This window comes from Schistocerca nitens, chromosome 10, assembly GCF_023898315.1.
Source record: "Schistocerca nitens isolate TAMUIC-IGC-003100 chromosome 10, iqSchNite1.1, whole genome shotgun sequence".
Classification (NCBI taxonomy): Eukaryota; Metazoa; Arthropoda; class Insecta; order Orthoptera; family Acrididae; genus Schistocerca; species Schistocerca nitens.
The window spans coordinates 225264463-225281656 of NC_064623.1; the positions used below are offsets into that span (position 1 = coordinate 225264463).

General features: G+C 44.7%; 1 protein-coding gene across 1 annotated transcript in view; it reads right to left on the minus strand.

Annotated features, from left to right (window-relative positions):
* Nucleotides 1-8576: 8576 nt before the first annotated feature.
* LOC126210329 (hemolymph lipopolysaccharide-binding protein-like) overlaps nt 8577-17194 on the minus strand; it is a 63510-nt gene continuing 54892 nt past the window's right edge. Inside the window, exon 5 of the mRNA XM_049939531.1 lies at nt 8577-8846. Coding sequence (XP_049795488.1) covers nt 8692-8846 — 155 coding nt within the window. The 3' untranslated portion in view covers nt 8577-8691. The remainder of the gene's footprint in view (nt 8847-17194) is intronic.

The following is a 17194-nucleotide window of genomic DNA, read 5'->3' on the forward strand; positions in this document are numbered from 1 at the left end:
TGTTACCGAATGTGATATACTTTGCTCTTGATAACTATTGTTTCACGTGCCACCATTATAGCTTCGTGTGCAATGATTCTGGTCATACTGCAACTATTTTATAGAACTGTGTTAGTCATGTTACCGAATGTGATATACTTTGCTCTTGATAATTATTTTTTCACATTCCACCACTATAACTTGGTGTGCAAAGATTCTGGTCATACTGCAATTAAGCTTGCAAATGGTGCAAATGGTTCAAATGGCTCTGAGCACTATGGGACTTCACATCTGTGGTCATCAGTCCCCTAGAACTTAGAACTACTTAAACCTAACTAACCTAAGGACATCACACACATCCATGCCCGAGGCAGGATTCGAACCTGCGACCGTAGCGGTCACGCGGTTCCAGACTGAAGCGCCTAGAACCGCACGGCCACATCGGCCGGCATTAAGCTTGCACATTACACTGAATGTAACGGGGTGTTTCCATGCCATTTGTATGTACTATAACATATTGGAGTTTGTGTATACACTTTTTTTGCTGATTTTGCTACCTTGATTATTTGCTTTGTTTTAAGCCACGTCTTTAGTGTTAAGTATTCTGATATTTTTGCTCTATAAGGTCAAAGATTCTTGTCACACAGAGACTAAGTTTGCACATTACACTGACATGCGGACCTTGTAAATACTTTTGAAAATTGATTATTTGCTTAGTTTTAAGCCATTTCGTTAGTGTTAAGATGTACTGTATTCTGTTTTTTTATTTTTTTTGCCCTTTAAGATAATATATTTTCTCTTTTTTTTTTCTCGGTGTAATGTGTGTACTAGTTCACCATTGTATTTCATTGTCTGGACATAGCCTCTTGTTTTATATGAAGCATTTGCACTTTATTTGCAGATTGCACAGATACTGAAATATTTTAATTGAGAGGCACTGTTAGCTCACATATTTGGATTATACCCAGACTTGTGATTAGCCTCTACTGCACTTAAGACTATACAACTGTGGATGCCTCATGGAGACATGCTCGTAATGAGCGGTTAGGTTCTTGCTACAGCGTGGATGGACTATTTTTTTAGCACATTCTGAGCTTACTACCTCCTCATTTCTGTCAATATCAAATACTTCTGGTGTTGGTGCCCGTAGGACTCCCAGTTTATCCTGCACCGATCAGTTCTAACAAATACTTCTCATGACAGCGCCAATGCTTCTTCAAGATTGTCTCTCTGTGCTTTTCAAATAATATTTATACTGTAATTGTCTGTGTGACTGCTGTAGTTTCTCTCAGTGTGTCACATAGTTTGCCTACACACTTATGGTTGGCAGTTATTTACAGGTTTTACTGCTCTCAGGACACTTTTTTGTGCTCTAGTGTAGGGTGGTGATGAACATTTTCTTTGTACTTAGGACACTACTTTGTGCAGTGCATATATGTATTCTATTGGCTCTCTGTACTAACAGTCTACACGTGTAATGTAGTTTGCACTACTGTGAGTGTACCCTAATATTTAGCAAATACTGTACTTGTAACAATATGTTTATATCCAGCAATGATTTGTACCTATTTCCAGACATGCAACTGCTTATGTCAAGCAGTGATTTGTACCTATTTTCAGTTATGGAACTGTTTATGTCCAGCAATTATTATTTGTACTTATTTTCTGCCATGTATAGTTTTATTATTGCCTGTGTACTCGTATTGTTTATTTAAACTTTTGTACTCATCTTTCTACATCTTTCTATAAGAGTATTACTTTTATAAAATAAAATTTCGCGGTCTCAGCAATATCACTGACATCACTTCGCCTGTGAAATTTTGGCCCGCCGGACCTCAGGAGAACGATAGGTGTCATGTAGAATTTTGGTGTCTGAATTTTTGGTATCTGAATCGATTGTGAGCGAGCAGCGGTGATGTAAACTTTATCGCAGAAGTTAAGCTAATATCGCTGATGTGTGCGAGGGCGCAGTGGAAGCTGTCAATATCAAGCTTTGGTAGAGTGAGGCAGTCCAAGTGCAGCTGTGTTAAGAGTTAGACTGACAGTGTTAAGCAGTGTTAGAGTGAGGAAGCTATGGAAATGCTACGATTCAAGTTTGGTGTCTCAGTTTATCATTTTATTCAATCAACATGATTATGAAACGTATTTGTGAAGGAAGAAATCTGATGGAATCTCAGGTAAATACAATAATGATGTTACTTTTTTTCACTACTGCTGCGCCATCCAGCTAACTTAGTTATTCTACTGAAAGTTGTTAGATTTGAGAGATAGGAAAGTGTATTGTTTGGATGATGGGAAGTTCATTAAATTTAAAATCTGGCTTGAACACTTTTTCTCAATATACCAAAAAACATAATGTTGTCATTTTTCATTTTCTTACCAGCCTTTCTCTTACAATTCTTTTTAATGGCACATGTTCGATAAACTGTTCGATTTGCAATTAACGGAGAACTCTGCACCTCTCTAGTGTGTCTGTGCAGATACAGTAATCTGCAGCTTTAGCATAGCGGCGCGCAAGACAGAGCACTACTGCGACGCGGTATCCAGATTTGCACAGAATAAAATTAAGGAGAAAAGATTGTGACTTTTTTTATTTATTCAATCAGGGCCAACTTATGTTATTCAGAGAAAGTTTTTGTGATCAAATTTTTGCAAAGCCAGTGACTCTAGGTTTCATATCGAAGTTAATTATTCAGGCAGTTTACACTGTTCAAAATTCCTGCAGCCAGATTGCTAACTTTTTCAGTATGAAAAACTTTCCTTTTCATTACGATAATTAATTACCATTACAGTGCAGCTTTGCTTTCACAATACAACAGTTGATTTATTATCACAGCTCAGGCTTACAATCAGAAACAGAGTACTTCAGGCAATATTTGTATTTATTTAGATAATTTTCACGTTCAGTGAAAAAAAGAGCTTCAGAGTATCGGAGCAGGTTTGCGACTGGATTCAAGACTTCCTTGCAGATAGAATTCAACACATCGGTCTTAAAGGAAGAACAAAATCGACAGATGTAAAGGTAATTTCCGGAGCACCGCAACTAAGTGTGGTAGCACCTTCACTGTTTATTGTATGTGTAAACGATCTAGTAGAAAGCGTCGGATGCTCCTTAAGGATGTTGACAGATGATGCGGTTGTCTGTAAAAAAGTAGGGCCGCCAGAAGGTAGTAACAATTTGCAGAATGACCTCCAGAAAATTGACAATTGATGCACACTGGCAGTTGACCCTAAACGTAAATAAATGTAACATACTGCGCACACTATTCTACAGCTCCACTATAAATCACAAACCCCTGGAAACAGTATCTACCTTAAAATAACTAGGAGTAGTAATCCAGGACGATCGTAAGTGGAATGACGACATAAAACAAATAGAGGGTAAAGCAGATGTCGGATTCCGGTATGTAGAATGAATCTTAGGGGAATGTAATTCATCCACCTGGTATCCATTCCACGTAGGACTGATAGAGAGCCGGCCGGAGTGGCCGAGCGGTTCTAGGCGCTGCAGTCTAGGGGACTGATGACCTCAGAAGTTAAGTCCCATAGTGCTCAGAGCCATTTGAACCATTTGAACTGATAGAGAACATCAAACGCCGAGCGGTACGTTTCGTCACGGGGTCATTTAGCTGGCGAGAGAGCGTTACGGAGATGGTCAACAAATTCTACTGGCTCATGTTACAAGAGAGGCATTGTTACATCAAGAAGAGATCTGCTATTTTAATTTCAAGAGAACACTTTCCGAAAAGAGTCGGACGACACATTACTTCTCCCCGCATACGTCTCGCATGATGACCACGAGAAGAACTTTTGAGTAATCAGGGCCATTACAGAGGCTTACCGGCAATCATTCTTCCCACGAGCTATTCGCGAGTGGAACAGGGTTGGAGGGCTCAGTTAGTGGTACAGGAAGTACCCTCCGCCACACACTATTAGGTGGTTTGCGGATTATAATGAAGATGTAGATTAGCAACGACTTCACTAGAACAGGGGACAGAAATACAGAAGAAGACGAATGGGTAGCTTTCAGAGATGACATAGAGAAGGCAGTTGAGGATCAAATAGGCAAATGATGTTTTGGTTTTGGTTTGTGGGGCCCTCAACTGCGCGGTTATCAGCGCCCATACAAATTCCAAACCTTAGCTCAGCCCAATCTCGCCACTTTCATGAATGATGATGAAATGATGAGGACAACACAAACACACAGTCATCTCGAGGCAGGTGAAAATCCATGACCCCGCCGGGAATCGAACCTTTACTCGGGAAGCGAGAACGCGACCGCGAGACCACGAGCTGCGGACTCAAATAGGCAGAAGGATAAGGCCTAATAGAAAACCTAGGATAACAAAGGAGATATTTAATTTAACTGGTGAAAGGAGAAAATATAAAAATGCAGTAAATGGAGCAGGCGAAAGGGAATGCCAACGTCTAAAAAATTAGATTGGCAGGAAGTGCAAAATGGCGAAGCAGGGCGTAAGGATTTAGAAGGATATATCACTAGGGGAAGTAAAGAGGTCTTTGGAGGAAAGAGAAGCAGCTACATTAATATCAAAAGCTCAGATGAAAAGCCAGTCGTAAGCAAAGAACGAAAAGCTGAATGATGAAATGAGTGTATAGAGGGTCTGTACAAGGGAAATGAACTTAAAGGCACTACTACAGAAATGAAAGAGCACGTAGATGAGATGAGAGATATGACACTACTAGAAGAATTTGACAGACCACTGAAAGACCTAAGTCGGAACAAGAACCCTGTTTAGAGACGTCCTATCAGAACTGCTGACAACCTTGGGAGAGCTAGGCATGACAAAACTCTTCCAGTTGATGTACAAAATGTATGAGGCAAATGAAATACCCTCAAACTCTGAGGAGAATATATAATTCCAATTCCAAAGAAACTGCCGGTAGATGTGAATATTACCGAACTATAAGCGGTTGCAAAATACTAACACGAATTCATTATCGAAGAATGGAAAAACGGGTGGAAAGCCGACTTCGGGGAAGATCTGTATGGATTCCTGAGAACTGTAGGAATATGGGAGGCAATCCTACGATTTATCTTAGATCGGTTAAAGGAAGACACGCCTACGTTTGTAGTATTGGCAGACTGACAGAAAGCTTTTGAGAATTGTGAGTGGAAAACACTCTGTGAAAATTCTGGAGGTAGCAGGGGTAAAATATAGGGAGCGAAAGTGTCTGAAAAACACAAACCAGACGGCAGTTCTAATAATCGAGAGGCATGAAGGGAGAGAGGGCTGTTGTTTACCGGCGATGTTGTCAAATCTGTAGATGGAGCAAGCAATAAAGGAAAGCACAAAAATTTGGAGCAGAAAATAAAGCTCAGGGAAAAGAAACAAATACTTTAAGGTTTGTAATTCTGTCAGAGACAGCAAAGGACGTAGAAGAGCAGCTGAACGGAATGAACAACGTCTTGAAAGGAGGATAGAAGATTAACACCAGCAAACGTAAAATAAGGATGGAATGTAGTTGAATTAAATCATGTGATTCTGAGGGAATAAGACTAGGAAATGAAACACTTGTAGATGAGTTTTTTTATTTTTGCAGCAAAATAACTGATGATGGCGAAGTAGAGAGGATATAAAATGTAGACTGCGAATGGCAAGAAAAGTATTCTGAAGAAGAGAAATTTGTTACCATCGAATATAGGTTCAAGTGTAAGGAAGTGTTTCACAAAGTATTTGTATGGAGTGTAGTAACGCATGGAAGTGAAACATGAACGATAAACGGTTTAGACAAGAAGATAATAGAGGCTTTTGAAATATGGTGCTGTATATGAACGCTGAAGATTAGGTGGGTAGATCGCGTAATTCACGAGAAGGGTACTGACCTGTGGAAAAATGAAATTTATGGCACAAATTGACTTATAAGAAGGGATCGGCTGCTTGGACACATTCTGTGACTTCAAGGGATCACCAAAACTGAAGGGAAGTACGGAAATTCATGGTAAGTTCCTATGGGACCAAACTGCTGCGGTCATCGGTCTCTAGGCTTATACACTACTTAATCTACTTTAAACTAACTTACGCTAAGGACAATACACACACCCATGCCCAAGGGAGGACTCGAACCTCCGATGGAGGGGGGAGCCGCGCGAACCGTGGTAAGACGCCCCAAACCGCGCGGTTGCCCGGCGCGGAGTGGGTGGTACTGCGGGTGGGGGGGGGGGGGGGGTAAAATCGTAGAGGGAGACCAAGAGATGAATGCAGCAAGCAAATTCAAAACGATGCAAGTTGCAGTAGTTATTCGGAGGTGAAGAAGCTTGCACATTACAGAGTAGCATGGAGAGCTGAGCCAAATCAGTGTCCTGATGAAGACCGTGACAGCAACAACAACAATAATAATCTCAAGGCAGTGGTGTAGAGTCCAACGGAATAAACACTTAACTTCTTCACAGAGAAAACAGGGTAACAAACAACTAATGCAAATGTTAAAGGAAGACGTAAAATTGGAAAGTTATTACAGTTACTGAGAGAAATTACAAGTTTACTACCGAGGCAAAATTTATTCAGCAAAGAAGTAAGAGGAGATACATTCAGAACCCCTGGAGGGTGGTAGGTGAAGTGCAAAAGCGTTTTCTGTACTCCTGTTCATATACAAATTCTACAGTCTGCAACAAATAAATAGACGATTGTAGTATTGTGCATCGTTTTTTGTTGGAGGAAGCCAAGAACAGGTGATATGACGTAGAGCCGGAAAATCTAAGCATATGCGTTTGTACTTGCTACGGAAATAGCTTTGAAAAACTGCACACTATCGTCTGTAAATTGCCTTGACGTTGCTTCTGATGCTTAGCTAGCTACACGTGCGCGGTTGTCCAATCGCCCGCATCTCGTGGTCGTGCGGTAGCGTTCTCGCTTCCCACGCCCGGGTTCCCGGGTTCGATTCCCGGCGGGGTCAGGGATTTTCTCTGCCTCGTGATGGCTGGGTGTTGTGTGCTGTCCTTAGGTTAGTTAGGTTTAAGTAGTTCTAAGTTCTAGGGGACTTATGACCACAGCAGTTGAGTCCCATAGTGCTCAGAGCCATTGTCCAATCCACAGTTCACGCTTGGGACAGCGTAATGTAACACGCTTCCTGCAGTCGTGAACGTGTGAATATCAGTTAGCCGTCACCAAAAACATACGGCCACTATCGTAATTACAAAGCGTTCACCATCGAATAGTGTTTCCCGATACCATAATGTTCCCTTCGCAACTTTAACAACAATTTTTCCTTGTTCAGTCTGAAGCAGGTTTCGAAAGAGAAAACCATTTTGCGCAGTTTTTGGCTTCCGTATTCCGCTTAGAGCTGAAGCAAGGTGTTCGCATGAAAACATAGGGGTGGACAGGATGGAAGAGAGGGGTCAGAGTTTAAGGCGCGTGACGGATTAGCTTCCACTTGGTGAGAAAAGTGTTTTGGGAGCGGACTGTCAGGCGCACAAACAGGACGTTCGAGTGCTGCGCCACAGACCAACGTTATTTGCGTGTCTTTTACAGGAACGAGGCAACACACCCTCCCCGGCCTTTCTCTACATCGTTATCACATTTGTGTAGATTTGTCTTGGAACCCTGTGTTTTCATCTTTGGTAATTAACCCTCTACTGCCCACCGTGACTCTGAAGTCACGTCAAATTTTATCGTTATATTTCGCATTAGGATCGTTATTTCTTTCTTGACCAGTGTGACTTGAGTGTTACAATATGGCTGCTTTATACACAAACAATGTAACTGCCCACTGTGACCTCAGAGTCACAGAACTATTTTTAAAAAATAATTTTTTTCAAAAACAAAAATTCACCTGATATGTGTTAAATACATTATTCTCTAACATTCTGTGCATATAAATATTTTTTTCTACAGGAAATAATAATTTGGGCAATAGAGGGTTAATTTAGCTGTTCCATCGATAAGTGAATTTTCTGAAATCTTTAATTCTACTAGGTCTTTCTCAGTTTCTATAAAGCAGTTGGGTTTCGTTTTGTGGTTACCGAAAAAGTCAATGATTTGTTTGGTTAATCTGTTGGAAGTCATTCTCCGAAGATGACTATAAAAATTTATCCTCCTTTTTCGCATAGTATCTGAGAGTTTTTCAGTTTTCTTGTAGAGAGTTTCACTTTTGATGTATATATCTTATTGTCTTGAAATTTTGGTCCTACGATTTTTCTTAAAATTTTTCTTTCCTTTAACTCAAGTTTCTCTATTTGGCCATTGAAATTCGTGTTTAGTGTTTCTGCTGCATACCGTGCTTCCGGCTTGTAATCTGTAATTTTGGACCCCCATGAAAGGGACTTTTTGTTCTATGTATTTTTTGATAGTTGGAAGGCCAATTCAAGCATATTTTTTCTGGATTCCATTTTTTGCTTTTATTAATGATGTAGAAGTTTTTCTGTCCTTCTGCAGTACTGATAATGAAGCCGGTCTCATAATCCACAGATTTCTGTTCATCTATAAAAAAAGCATAACATTGGTGCAGACCCAGTCAGGCACCAAACACTTGGAAATGCCTCAAGATTTGTGTGTCATTGGGTGCATACTGGATAACTTATGCTGCGAGTACATCCTTCACCTAAGTAACTGGATGTTGTACGAAATCAGGAAAGTTGTATTATATCTGATGAAATTAGAAGAGTTTATTTAAATGAACATGTTTTACACACGCTTGAAGACAGTACTGTGTGCGAGAATACGACGACGACGACGAGGAATGTAGTTGGGTGCCCTAGAGCGGCACCTCGCAAACGAAGTACCTCTCGATGCGACAGCTGTCGTCGTCGATGACTCCTTCGTAGCTGACGCTGGCGCAGTTTTCGCCCGAGACATACCTGGGATGGTCGGAGTTCCAGTTCTGATATCGGAGGGAGCTGAGAGAGTCACCTGAAATAATGGGAAAAGTCAGTTTAAAATTTACGTACTTGGTTGAGATGTAGCAAAGAAAAGATTTATTCTTTATTTACTTAAAATTTAGACAATACATCTGTTTATGGTTGCGAAAAGTGACAACTGGCCCTAAATAATGGAAGGTGTTGTGTGATCCACAAAATGGTTCAAATGGCTCTGAGCACTATGGGACTCAACTGCTGAGGTCATGAGTCCCCTAGAACTTAGAACTAGTTAAACCTAACTAACCTAAGGACATCACAAACATCCATGCCCGAGGCAGGATTCGAACCTGCGACCGTAGCGGTCTTGCGGTTCCAGACTGCAGCGCCTTTAACTTCAACGGCCACTTCGGCCGGCCGTGATCCACATGTTTACTGAAGGAAATGCTTAAAATTTGGGTTCCACAATAAATCTCACTAATTTAAAGCCCATAAATTCAACTAAATACCTAAGGATTACAACTACGAACAACGTAAAATAGAAAGAACACACAGATAAAGCTGTGAGGAAGCAAAGCAAAGACTGCGTTTTGTTGGCAGAGAACTTAGAAGATGCAACAGGCCTACTAAAGAGACTGACTACTCTACGCTTGTTCGTCTTCTGGTGGAGCGCTACTATGCGGTATGGGGTCCTTAGCATAGAGGATTGACGGAGGACATCGAATAGGATCAAAGAAGGGCATCTCGCTTTGTATTATTGCGAAATAGGGGGGTGGGGGGGGGGGAGGCGACAGTCACGGATATAATACGCGAATTGGTGTGGCAATCAATAAAATAGAGTCGTTCTTCGTTGTGGCAAGAGCTTTTCACGAGATTTCAGCAGTATACTTTCTCCTCTGAATGGAGAAACATTTTACTGTCGCAGCCTACAATTGGAGAAATGATCATCGTAATAAAATAAGAGAAATCAGAGCTCGTGCTCAAAGATTTAAGAGTTCATTTTTCCCAAGCACCGTCCGAGAGTCGAACTGCAGAGATAAAGTCTGAAAGTGATTGGATGAACTCTCTGCCCGGCACATTGGAGTGAATTGCGGAGCAGTCGTGATACACGTGTAGATGATATACATTCCTTTCCGAAAGGCCTATATATCCGATCCCAGGTGCTGTTCATGATCTCTTTAATCCTCTCGAATCAACGGCGCATTGAAGTTTCCTCATTGTTATGAAACACGTGGATTTACTGAAATGTGGGCATGGAAAGTTTTGTGGCGGCGTTCGTAGCCACAAACACTTCGCTGTAGAAACGGCTTACGAAGTCACCGCCACACTTTTAATAGCGGGCCGACCGGTCCGCTGGAACAGTGAACAGAAAGATGAAAACCCAAACACTCTGATTAAATAAAAGTCGGTACTTATCTTTATTAACGAAGATACAGAAATTTGTCTAGTTCGAGTCGGAGCGGCTAGGTCAGCGTCGGCTGACGACAAACAACAACTCTGCTGCGATGAACACACACTGACTAGCCAGTACACAATTCGGTGGCGAGTATACAACTGAGCGGCGAATACAGAACTGTCCTAGCGCTCGCGACTCCAGCGCTTAAGAAGCCAGAAGCCAGCGGTGGCGCGCGCAGACTTGCGGCGATTTCCTGTCTCGCTGGCGCTGCTTATGCGGACGGCGTCCGGACTTTGATGCTGCCAACCTTTTGGCAGCGGGCTCGGGTGGCATTACTGGCTAGGATATAACACTCCTCCCCCCCAAATCGCCGCACCGTCGTTGAATAATGACGTGGCGAGCGTCGACGGCGGGGGAGGGGTCTGGCCGCAGGCGTAGCAGAAGAGACCGAGGCGGAGACTGTTGTCGGTGGCAGTCCCCGGTCCGCACCCCAGCATTGGCTGCGCGGGGCCTCGGGAAACACCGACTGAAAACCGAGGTCAGGGTGCACGCCTGTGACCACGGGCGCAGCTTCTGGTACTAGGCGCGACGGGGCGTCGGGACCCACGAAGAGAGGCAGCGTCTCCTGACGCTGCGTCGACGGCTGCTGAGTGGGCGCCAGACAAGGCGCTGCGGTGTCAGACTCCTTGGGGGTGCCCAAGGAAAGCGGCTGCAGGACAGGCTGCACAGCCACCGCTTGGGAAGGCGGCCCGGCTGAGGGGTCGACGTCCATCAGCTCCGAAGGCGGTGGCGACTGAAGAGGGACCGCAGGCGCCGGAGCGACCACCCGGGGCGCTCCCAGATGAAGCTGCGCGGGAGGCATCAACGGGGCGGGCTGTCGGCGTGGTAGCGGCGACGGCTGCTGCTGCTGCCCTGGGGGCGGCAGCGAAGGCGGAAGGCGCGGCTGGAACCCGCCGCGGACCAAATCTGTGGACAAAGAACGAGCGGCAGAATCCGGGCGGCCAGCGTGGCGCAACTGGTTCTGATGCCTCCTGTGCACCCCAGTAGCACCTTGAACAGTATAAAAACCGCGACCCTGGACACTTATCACGGTACCACGTTCCCAACGACGGCGACCGTGATAAACTCTGAAAAAAAAACGGCGTCGTTGCGCTGAAAACGCGTGCGATGCTCAGAAGCGGCGGGTCGATCCGGGAGGTGCAACAACCGTAGTAGGGTGCGATGACGACGGCCGTGGAGAAGCTCCGCAGGCGAAGGGCCGTCGCGTGGCGTGGTCCGGTACGACGACAGGAACGTGATGAGGGCCTGCTGACGAGAGTGCGTAGCACGAAGGCGGTCCATATGATCCTTGAATGTGCGTACAAAACGTTCCGCTGCACCATTCGATTGAGGGTGGAACGGCGGAGTAAGAACATGGCGAATGCCATTGGCAGAACAAAAACTTTCAAATTCAGCAGAGGTAAATTGTGGACCATTGTCAGACACTAAAACTTCTGGAAGACCCTCAATACAAAAAATTGAAGTCAGCGCCTGTATAGTTTGTGCAGACGTTGTAGACTGCATGGGCACAACAAACGGAAAATTACTAAAGGCATCTATCACGATGAGCCAACGAGAATGCCAATATGGACCAGCGAAATCAATAAGTACTCGCTGCCAGGGACCGGCAGGTCGTGCCCACTCAAAATAGCGTTGAGGCGGAGCAGCTTGGTGTTCGGCACACGTCGAACAATCTGTAGACATCTGCGTAATCTGCTTATCAATGCCGATCCATGTACAATGACGGCGGGCAAGCTGCTTGGTGCGGACCACTCCCCAATGACCTTGATGCAACAAGTCGAGGACCTTGGGTTGGAGCACTTGGGGAACCACTACACGAAGCTGGTCATTGTCGGTGCGTAACAGCAAAACTCCGTGCGAATCAGACAACAGATGACGTTGCGGATAATAGCGACGAACCACAGGATCCGATATGTCCTTTGCCTTGGACGGCCAACCACGTTGAACAAAACGTAATAGTAAACTGAGATGAGGATCCGTAGCTGTCTCACGTGCCACCTGACGATAATCAATCGGAAAATCCCGGAGGGATTGATGCTCATCGGCGTCAATCTGATGGCAAGAGTCGTCAGAGGAATCGAAGACATCATCCGCAGCAATCGGCAATCTAGAAAGCGCGTCAGCATTTGCATGCTGAGCTGTAGGGCGATACAGTATCTCATACTGGTATTGTGATAACAAAAGAGCCCAACGTTGTAAGTCTCTGAGCTGTCCGCTGAGGAACTGGTTTAGGCGGATGAAACAGTGACGTCAGGGGATTGTGATCTGTTACTAAATAGAATGGTCTACCATAGAGGTAGTGATGGAATTTTGTGACACCGAACACAATAGCCAACGCTTCCTTGTCCAATTGGCTATAATTACACTGAGCTTTGTTTAGCAATTTAGATGCGAACGCAATAGGACGTTCGGTGTTACCGACTCGGTGAGACAACACAGCACCGAGGCCGAAAGAAGAGGCATCACAAGCTAACACCAGAGGCTTGTTAGGGTCGTAATGGACCAGACAACGATCATTCAATAAAGCCTCTTTAAGCTGCTGAAAAGGCTGATTGGCAATCAGCTGACCACACAAACGGAACATTCTTACGGCGGAGACGATGCAACGGTGCAGCAATCTGTGATGCATTAGGTATAAACCTAATATAATATGTCAATTTGCCAAGAACTGCTTGCAATTCATGCAGATTGCGAGGGGCGGGCAAATCACGAATAGCTGCTAAATGTGACTGGGAGGGATGAATGCCTTGAGCATTAATAACATGTCCCAGATACTCCATCTCCGTAAGGAAAAATGAACATTTATCGATGTTGCAACGTAGGCCTGCCTGAGACAACACTGTAAACAAACACTCCAAATTACGGAAATGTTCAGCAGGCGTCCGACCGGACACAACAATATCGTCTAAATAGTTGCAACACGATGGCACATTAGCCAGAAGTTGTGACAAAAAACGCTGAAAAACAGCTGGAGCTGACGCACAACCAAAAGGCAAGCGCAGAAAACGGAACAACCCCAACGACGTGTTTATGACAAAATACTGTTGTGATTGCTCGTCGAGGGGCAATTGCAAATATGCGTCACGGAGATCAATTTTGGAAAAGAAACGAGCTTCCCCTAACTTATCCATCAGGTCGTCCGGTCTAGGCAAAGGAAAAGAATCAATGACAGTCTGAGGATTAACTGTCGACTTAAAATCAGCACACAAACGTAACTTGCCAGACGGTTTCTTTATAATAACTAAGGGAGAAGCCCACTGGCTCGCTGAAACGGGTTGAATAACACCGTTGTTTTGCCAACGACGAAGTTCATCTTCTACAGGTGCCCGGAGGGCGTGGGGCACTGGACGAGCACGAAAAAATCGAGGCTGAGCATTATCTTTTAACGTAATATGAGCGGCAAAGTTCGCAGCACAACCTAGTTCGTCTTTAAATATGTCACTGTATCGTTTACACAAATCGGTTATGCTGTCTTGAGGAACAACAACAGAATTAAGTTGCAACACATTGTCTTGGATAGACAGGCCAAACAAGTCAAAACAGTCTAATCCGAAAATGTTTACACTGTCTGTAGCGCGGAGCACTGTGAATGAAACTGTTTTTGTATTGCCCCGGAATGTGGCTGGCACGCTACATACACCTAACACAGGAATTTGTTCGCCACTATAAGTAGCCAAAGAATGTTTTGCCGCTGAAAGTTTAGGGCGGCCGATAGCCGCAGACGTAGCACTATTTATGAGAGTCACAGACGCACCAGTGTCTAATTGAAAATTGAAGGTCTTATCCTGGATGCGTAGCTTCACAAATAGTTTATTACACTGTCTCTGGATCGGTGCAGTGGAGGCGGAAGACACAAAATCAGCGCGTTTAGCGCGTGTTCGCTGCTTACGACAACTCGTGGGTTGGGCGGGTGGAACAACAACTCCCGCTTCACTTGCAGTCCGTACATTACTTTTTACAGCGTTTGAATAACGCTTGGGTCGCATAGCAGAGGGCTGGGTGGGTGGCTTATTGCGAACAAGTTTATTACCCACACGAACCGTGGAAGAGTCTTTAAACGCGACCTTCTGGGCGGGCTGGCTTTGAAGAACATGAATATCCATGGGCTGGGCAGCACTAGAATTGTTCTTGCGTTTACGCAAACAAACAGTCTGGATGTGTCCTTTCCGTTGACAAAAGTGACAAACCGCGTTTCTTAACGGGCAACGTTCACGAGGATGAGCAAGAACACACTTAGGGCAAGACTTAACTCTATCATTTGGCACACGCGGCTGACGAATGTTTTTAACATGACGCGGCCGGCCAGTGTTTACAGTCTGACGCTGCCGGTGGGGCCGCGGGCGTGACATAACTTGCTTAGCACAGGCAATTTGAGAAATACATGGCTGATCTAACTCACACTCAGCATAGTCAAAAGTATCTTGGGCTTCAATGATGTTCATCACAGTCTCTAATGACGGGTCAGGCAACTTTAAGATAGCAGCACGAATACGAGAATCTGCAATGTTTTGAGTAATAGCGTCTCGTAACATGACATCACTGTAGGAAGCTCCACATACACAATTAAATCGGCACTGACGGGTGAGGCCCCGAAAATCTGTTAACCACTGTTTATTAGATTGATGTGGCAGTTTCTTTAATCTGAAGAACTTGAATCTGGCTGCTGCCACATGAACTCGCGACTCGAAATACTCAGCAAGCTTGTTAACAACAACGTCATAGTCTAAAGCTTCTGGCTTGGATTCCGGGAACAACTTACAAAGTAGTCTATAGACTTCCACGCCTGCAGTGGAAATTAAATAAAGCTGCCGCTCATTACCTGTGATTTTGTAGACTGTCATGTGCGCCTGCAACTGCGCGAAATATTCTTGCCATTCTTCTCGTGCCGCATCAAAAGCACGGAAAGGCGGTGCTGCCTGTGCTTGTTCCTTTTGTGTTGGTGGATTAGCCGCTTGTTTGGCGATTGCTTCCACCAGACTTTGTATTTGCTGACTCTGTAACAAGATCAACTGTTGTAATTCGGCAGACATAGTGAACACAAATTAAACCAGCCCCCAAAATTCTATTTCAAGAAACAAGTTGAACCAGCCCTGCACACGAGTTCGGAAGTCCTCGTCGCCAGTTTTGTGGCGGCGTTCGTAGCCACAAACACTTCGCTGTAGAAACGGCTTACGAAGTCACCGCCACACTTTTAATAGCGGGCCGACCGGTCCGCTGGAACAGTGAACAGAAAGATGAAAACCCAAACACTCTTATTAAATAAAAGTTGGTACTTATCTTTATTAACGAAGATACAGAAATTTGTCTAGTTCGAGTCGGAGCGGCTAGGTCAGCGTCGGCTGACGACAAACAACAACTCTGCTGCGATGAACACACACTGACTAGCCAGTACACAATTCGGTGGCGAGTATACAACTGAGCGGCGAATACAGAACTGTCCTAGCGCTCGCGACTCCAGCGCTTAAGAAGCCAGAAGCCAGCGGTGGCGCGCGCAGACTTGCGGCGATTTCCTGTCTCGCTGGCGCTGCTTATGCGGACGGCGTCCGGACTTTGATGCTGCCAACCTTTTGGCAGCGGGCTCGTGTGGCATTACTGGCTAGGATATAACAGAAAGCATTAGAGACGAGAATTAAAGTTCACGGAGAAGAAATAAAAGATATGACGCTTCCCAATGACATTGTAGTTCCATCAGAGACAGTAAAGGAACGGAAGAGCAACTGAGCGGAATGTATAATGTTGCACAGGATGGCGGGCATGGGCAGGCGGTGGGCGTTATGGAATAATAGAGTAATTTTTAGAGAAAGGCCATTTATTGGCTAAAACATGTTGAAAAGGGGCTACATAGGTCTAGGGAGGTGAGGGTGAGCCAGAGCTTATAATTTGGCGAACATTGCTCGCGAAGCTACCGAAAGTGGTCGTCTGCCAGAACTAAGTCCACAGTGCGGTAGCACCGGGAGAAGCGGGAGATGTTCAGTGCTACAGGACGCGCATCTGACACGCGGGTGAGCAAGAATACAAGAGAGCGAGCCCGGCGACGGGCGGCCGGGTATATTCGACGCTCCACGCGGCTTCCTCCACCCTGATTGGTCAGGACCGAGCAAACCGTGCGGGCGGCATGGAACTTCCCAGAGCGTTGCCTGCTAAGCGACGCCTGGGGCGGCGTTACCTCGTAAGCACATGAGAGAGGCGCGTGATCAAGGTGCCCTTCCTTGGTGCTGACTTCCTGTTACTAGACCGTGGGACGAAAGAATTTACAGGCAGCTAACACTGCCGGCCGTGGCTTGGCCGCAATGGAAAAATGAAGTTACCGGTTGGAGGCTCATATAATAAAGTAAAATCTCTTATTGTCTGGCTCATCCTTTACAATGTCTTGAAAACAGTTCATGAGACTGACATCAACAAAAGTAAAAGAAAAATAATGGAATGTAGTTGAATTACATCGGGCGATACTGAAGCAATTAGATTAGGAAATGAGACACTAAAAGCAGTTGACGAAGTTTGCTGATGATGATCGAAGTAGAGAGTATATAAAATATAGAACAGCAATAAGAGGAAGCTATTTCTTGAGAAAAAGGTACATTTGTTAACATAAATTTAATTGTTAGTAAGTCCTTTCTGAAAGTGTTTCTCTGCAGTGTAACCCTGTGAGGAAGTGAAACGTGAAGTTTAAACTGAAGGCAATAGAAGGTTTTGAAACGTGGAGCTACAGAAGAGTACTGAAGCCTAGGTGGTTAGATCGCGCAGCTAAGGAGGATTTACTGAACTGAATTGGGGGAAAAGAAATTAGTGGCACAACCTGACTAAAAAATAGGATCAGGTTCATAGGACTCGACGTGTAGCATTAAGGAATCGTCAGTTTGATGATGGAGGGAGGTGTAATGGGTAAAAACTGTACATCGAGGGCAAGTATTGAGTATACTACAAAGATCAAATGGCTATCGACTGAA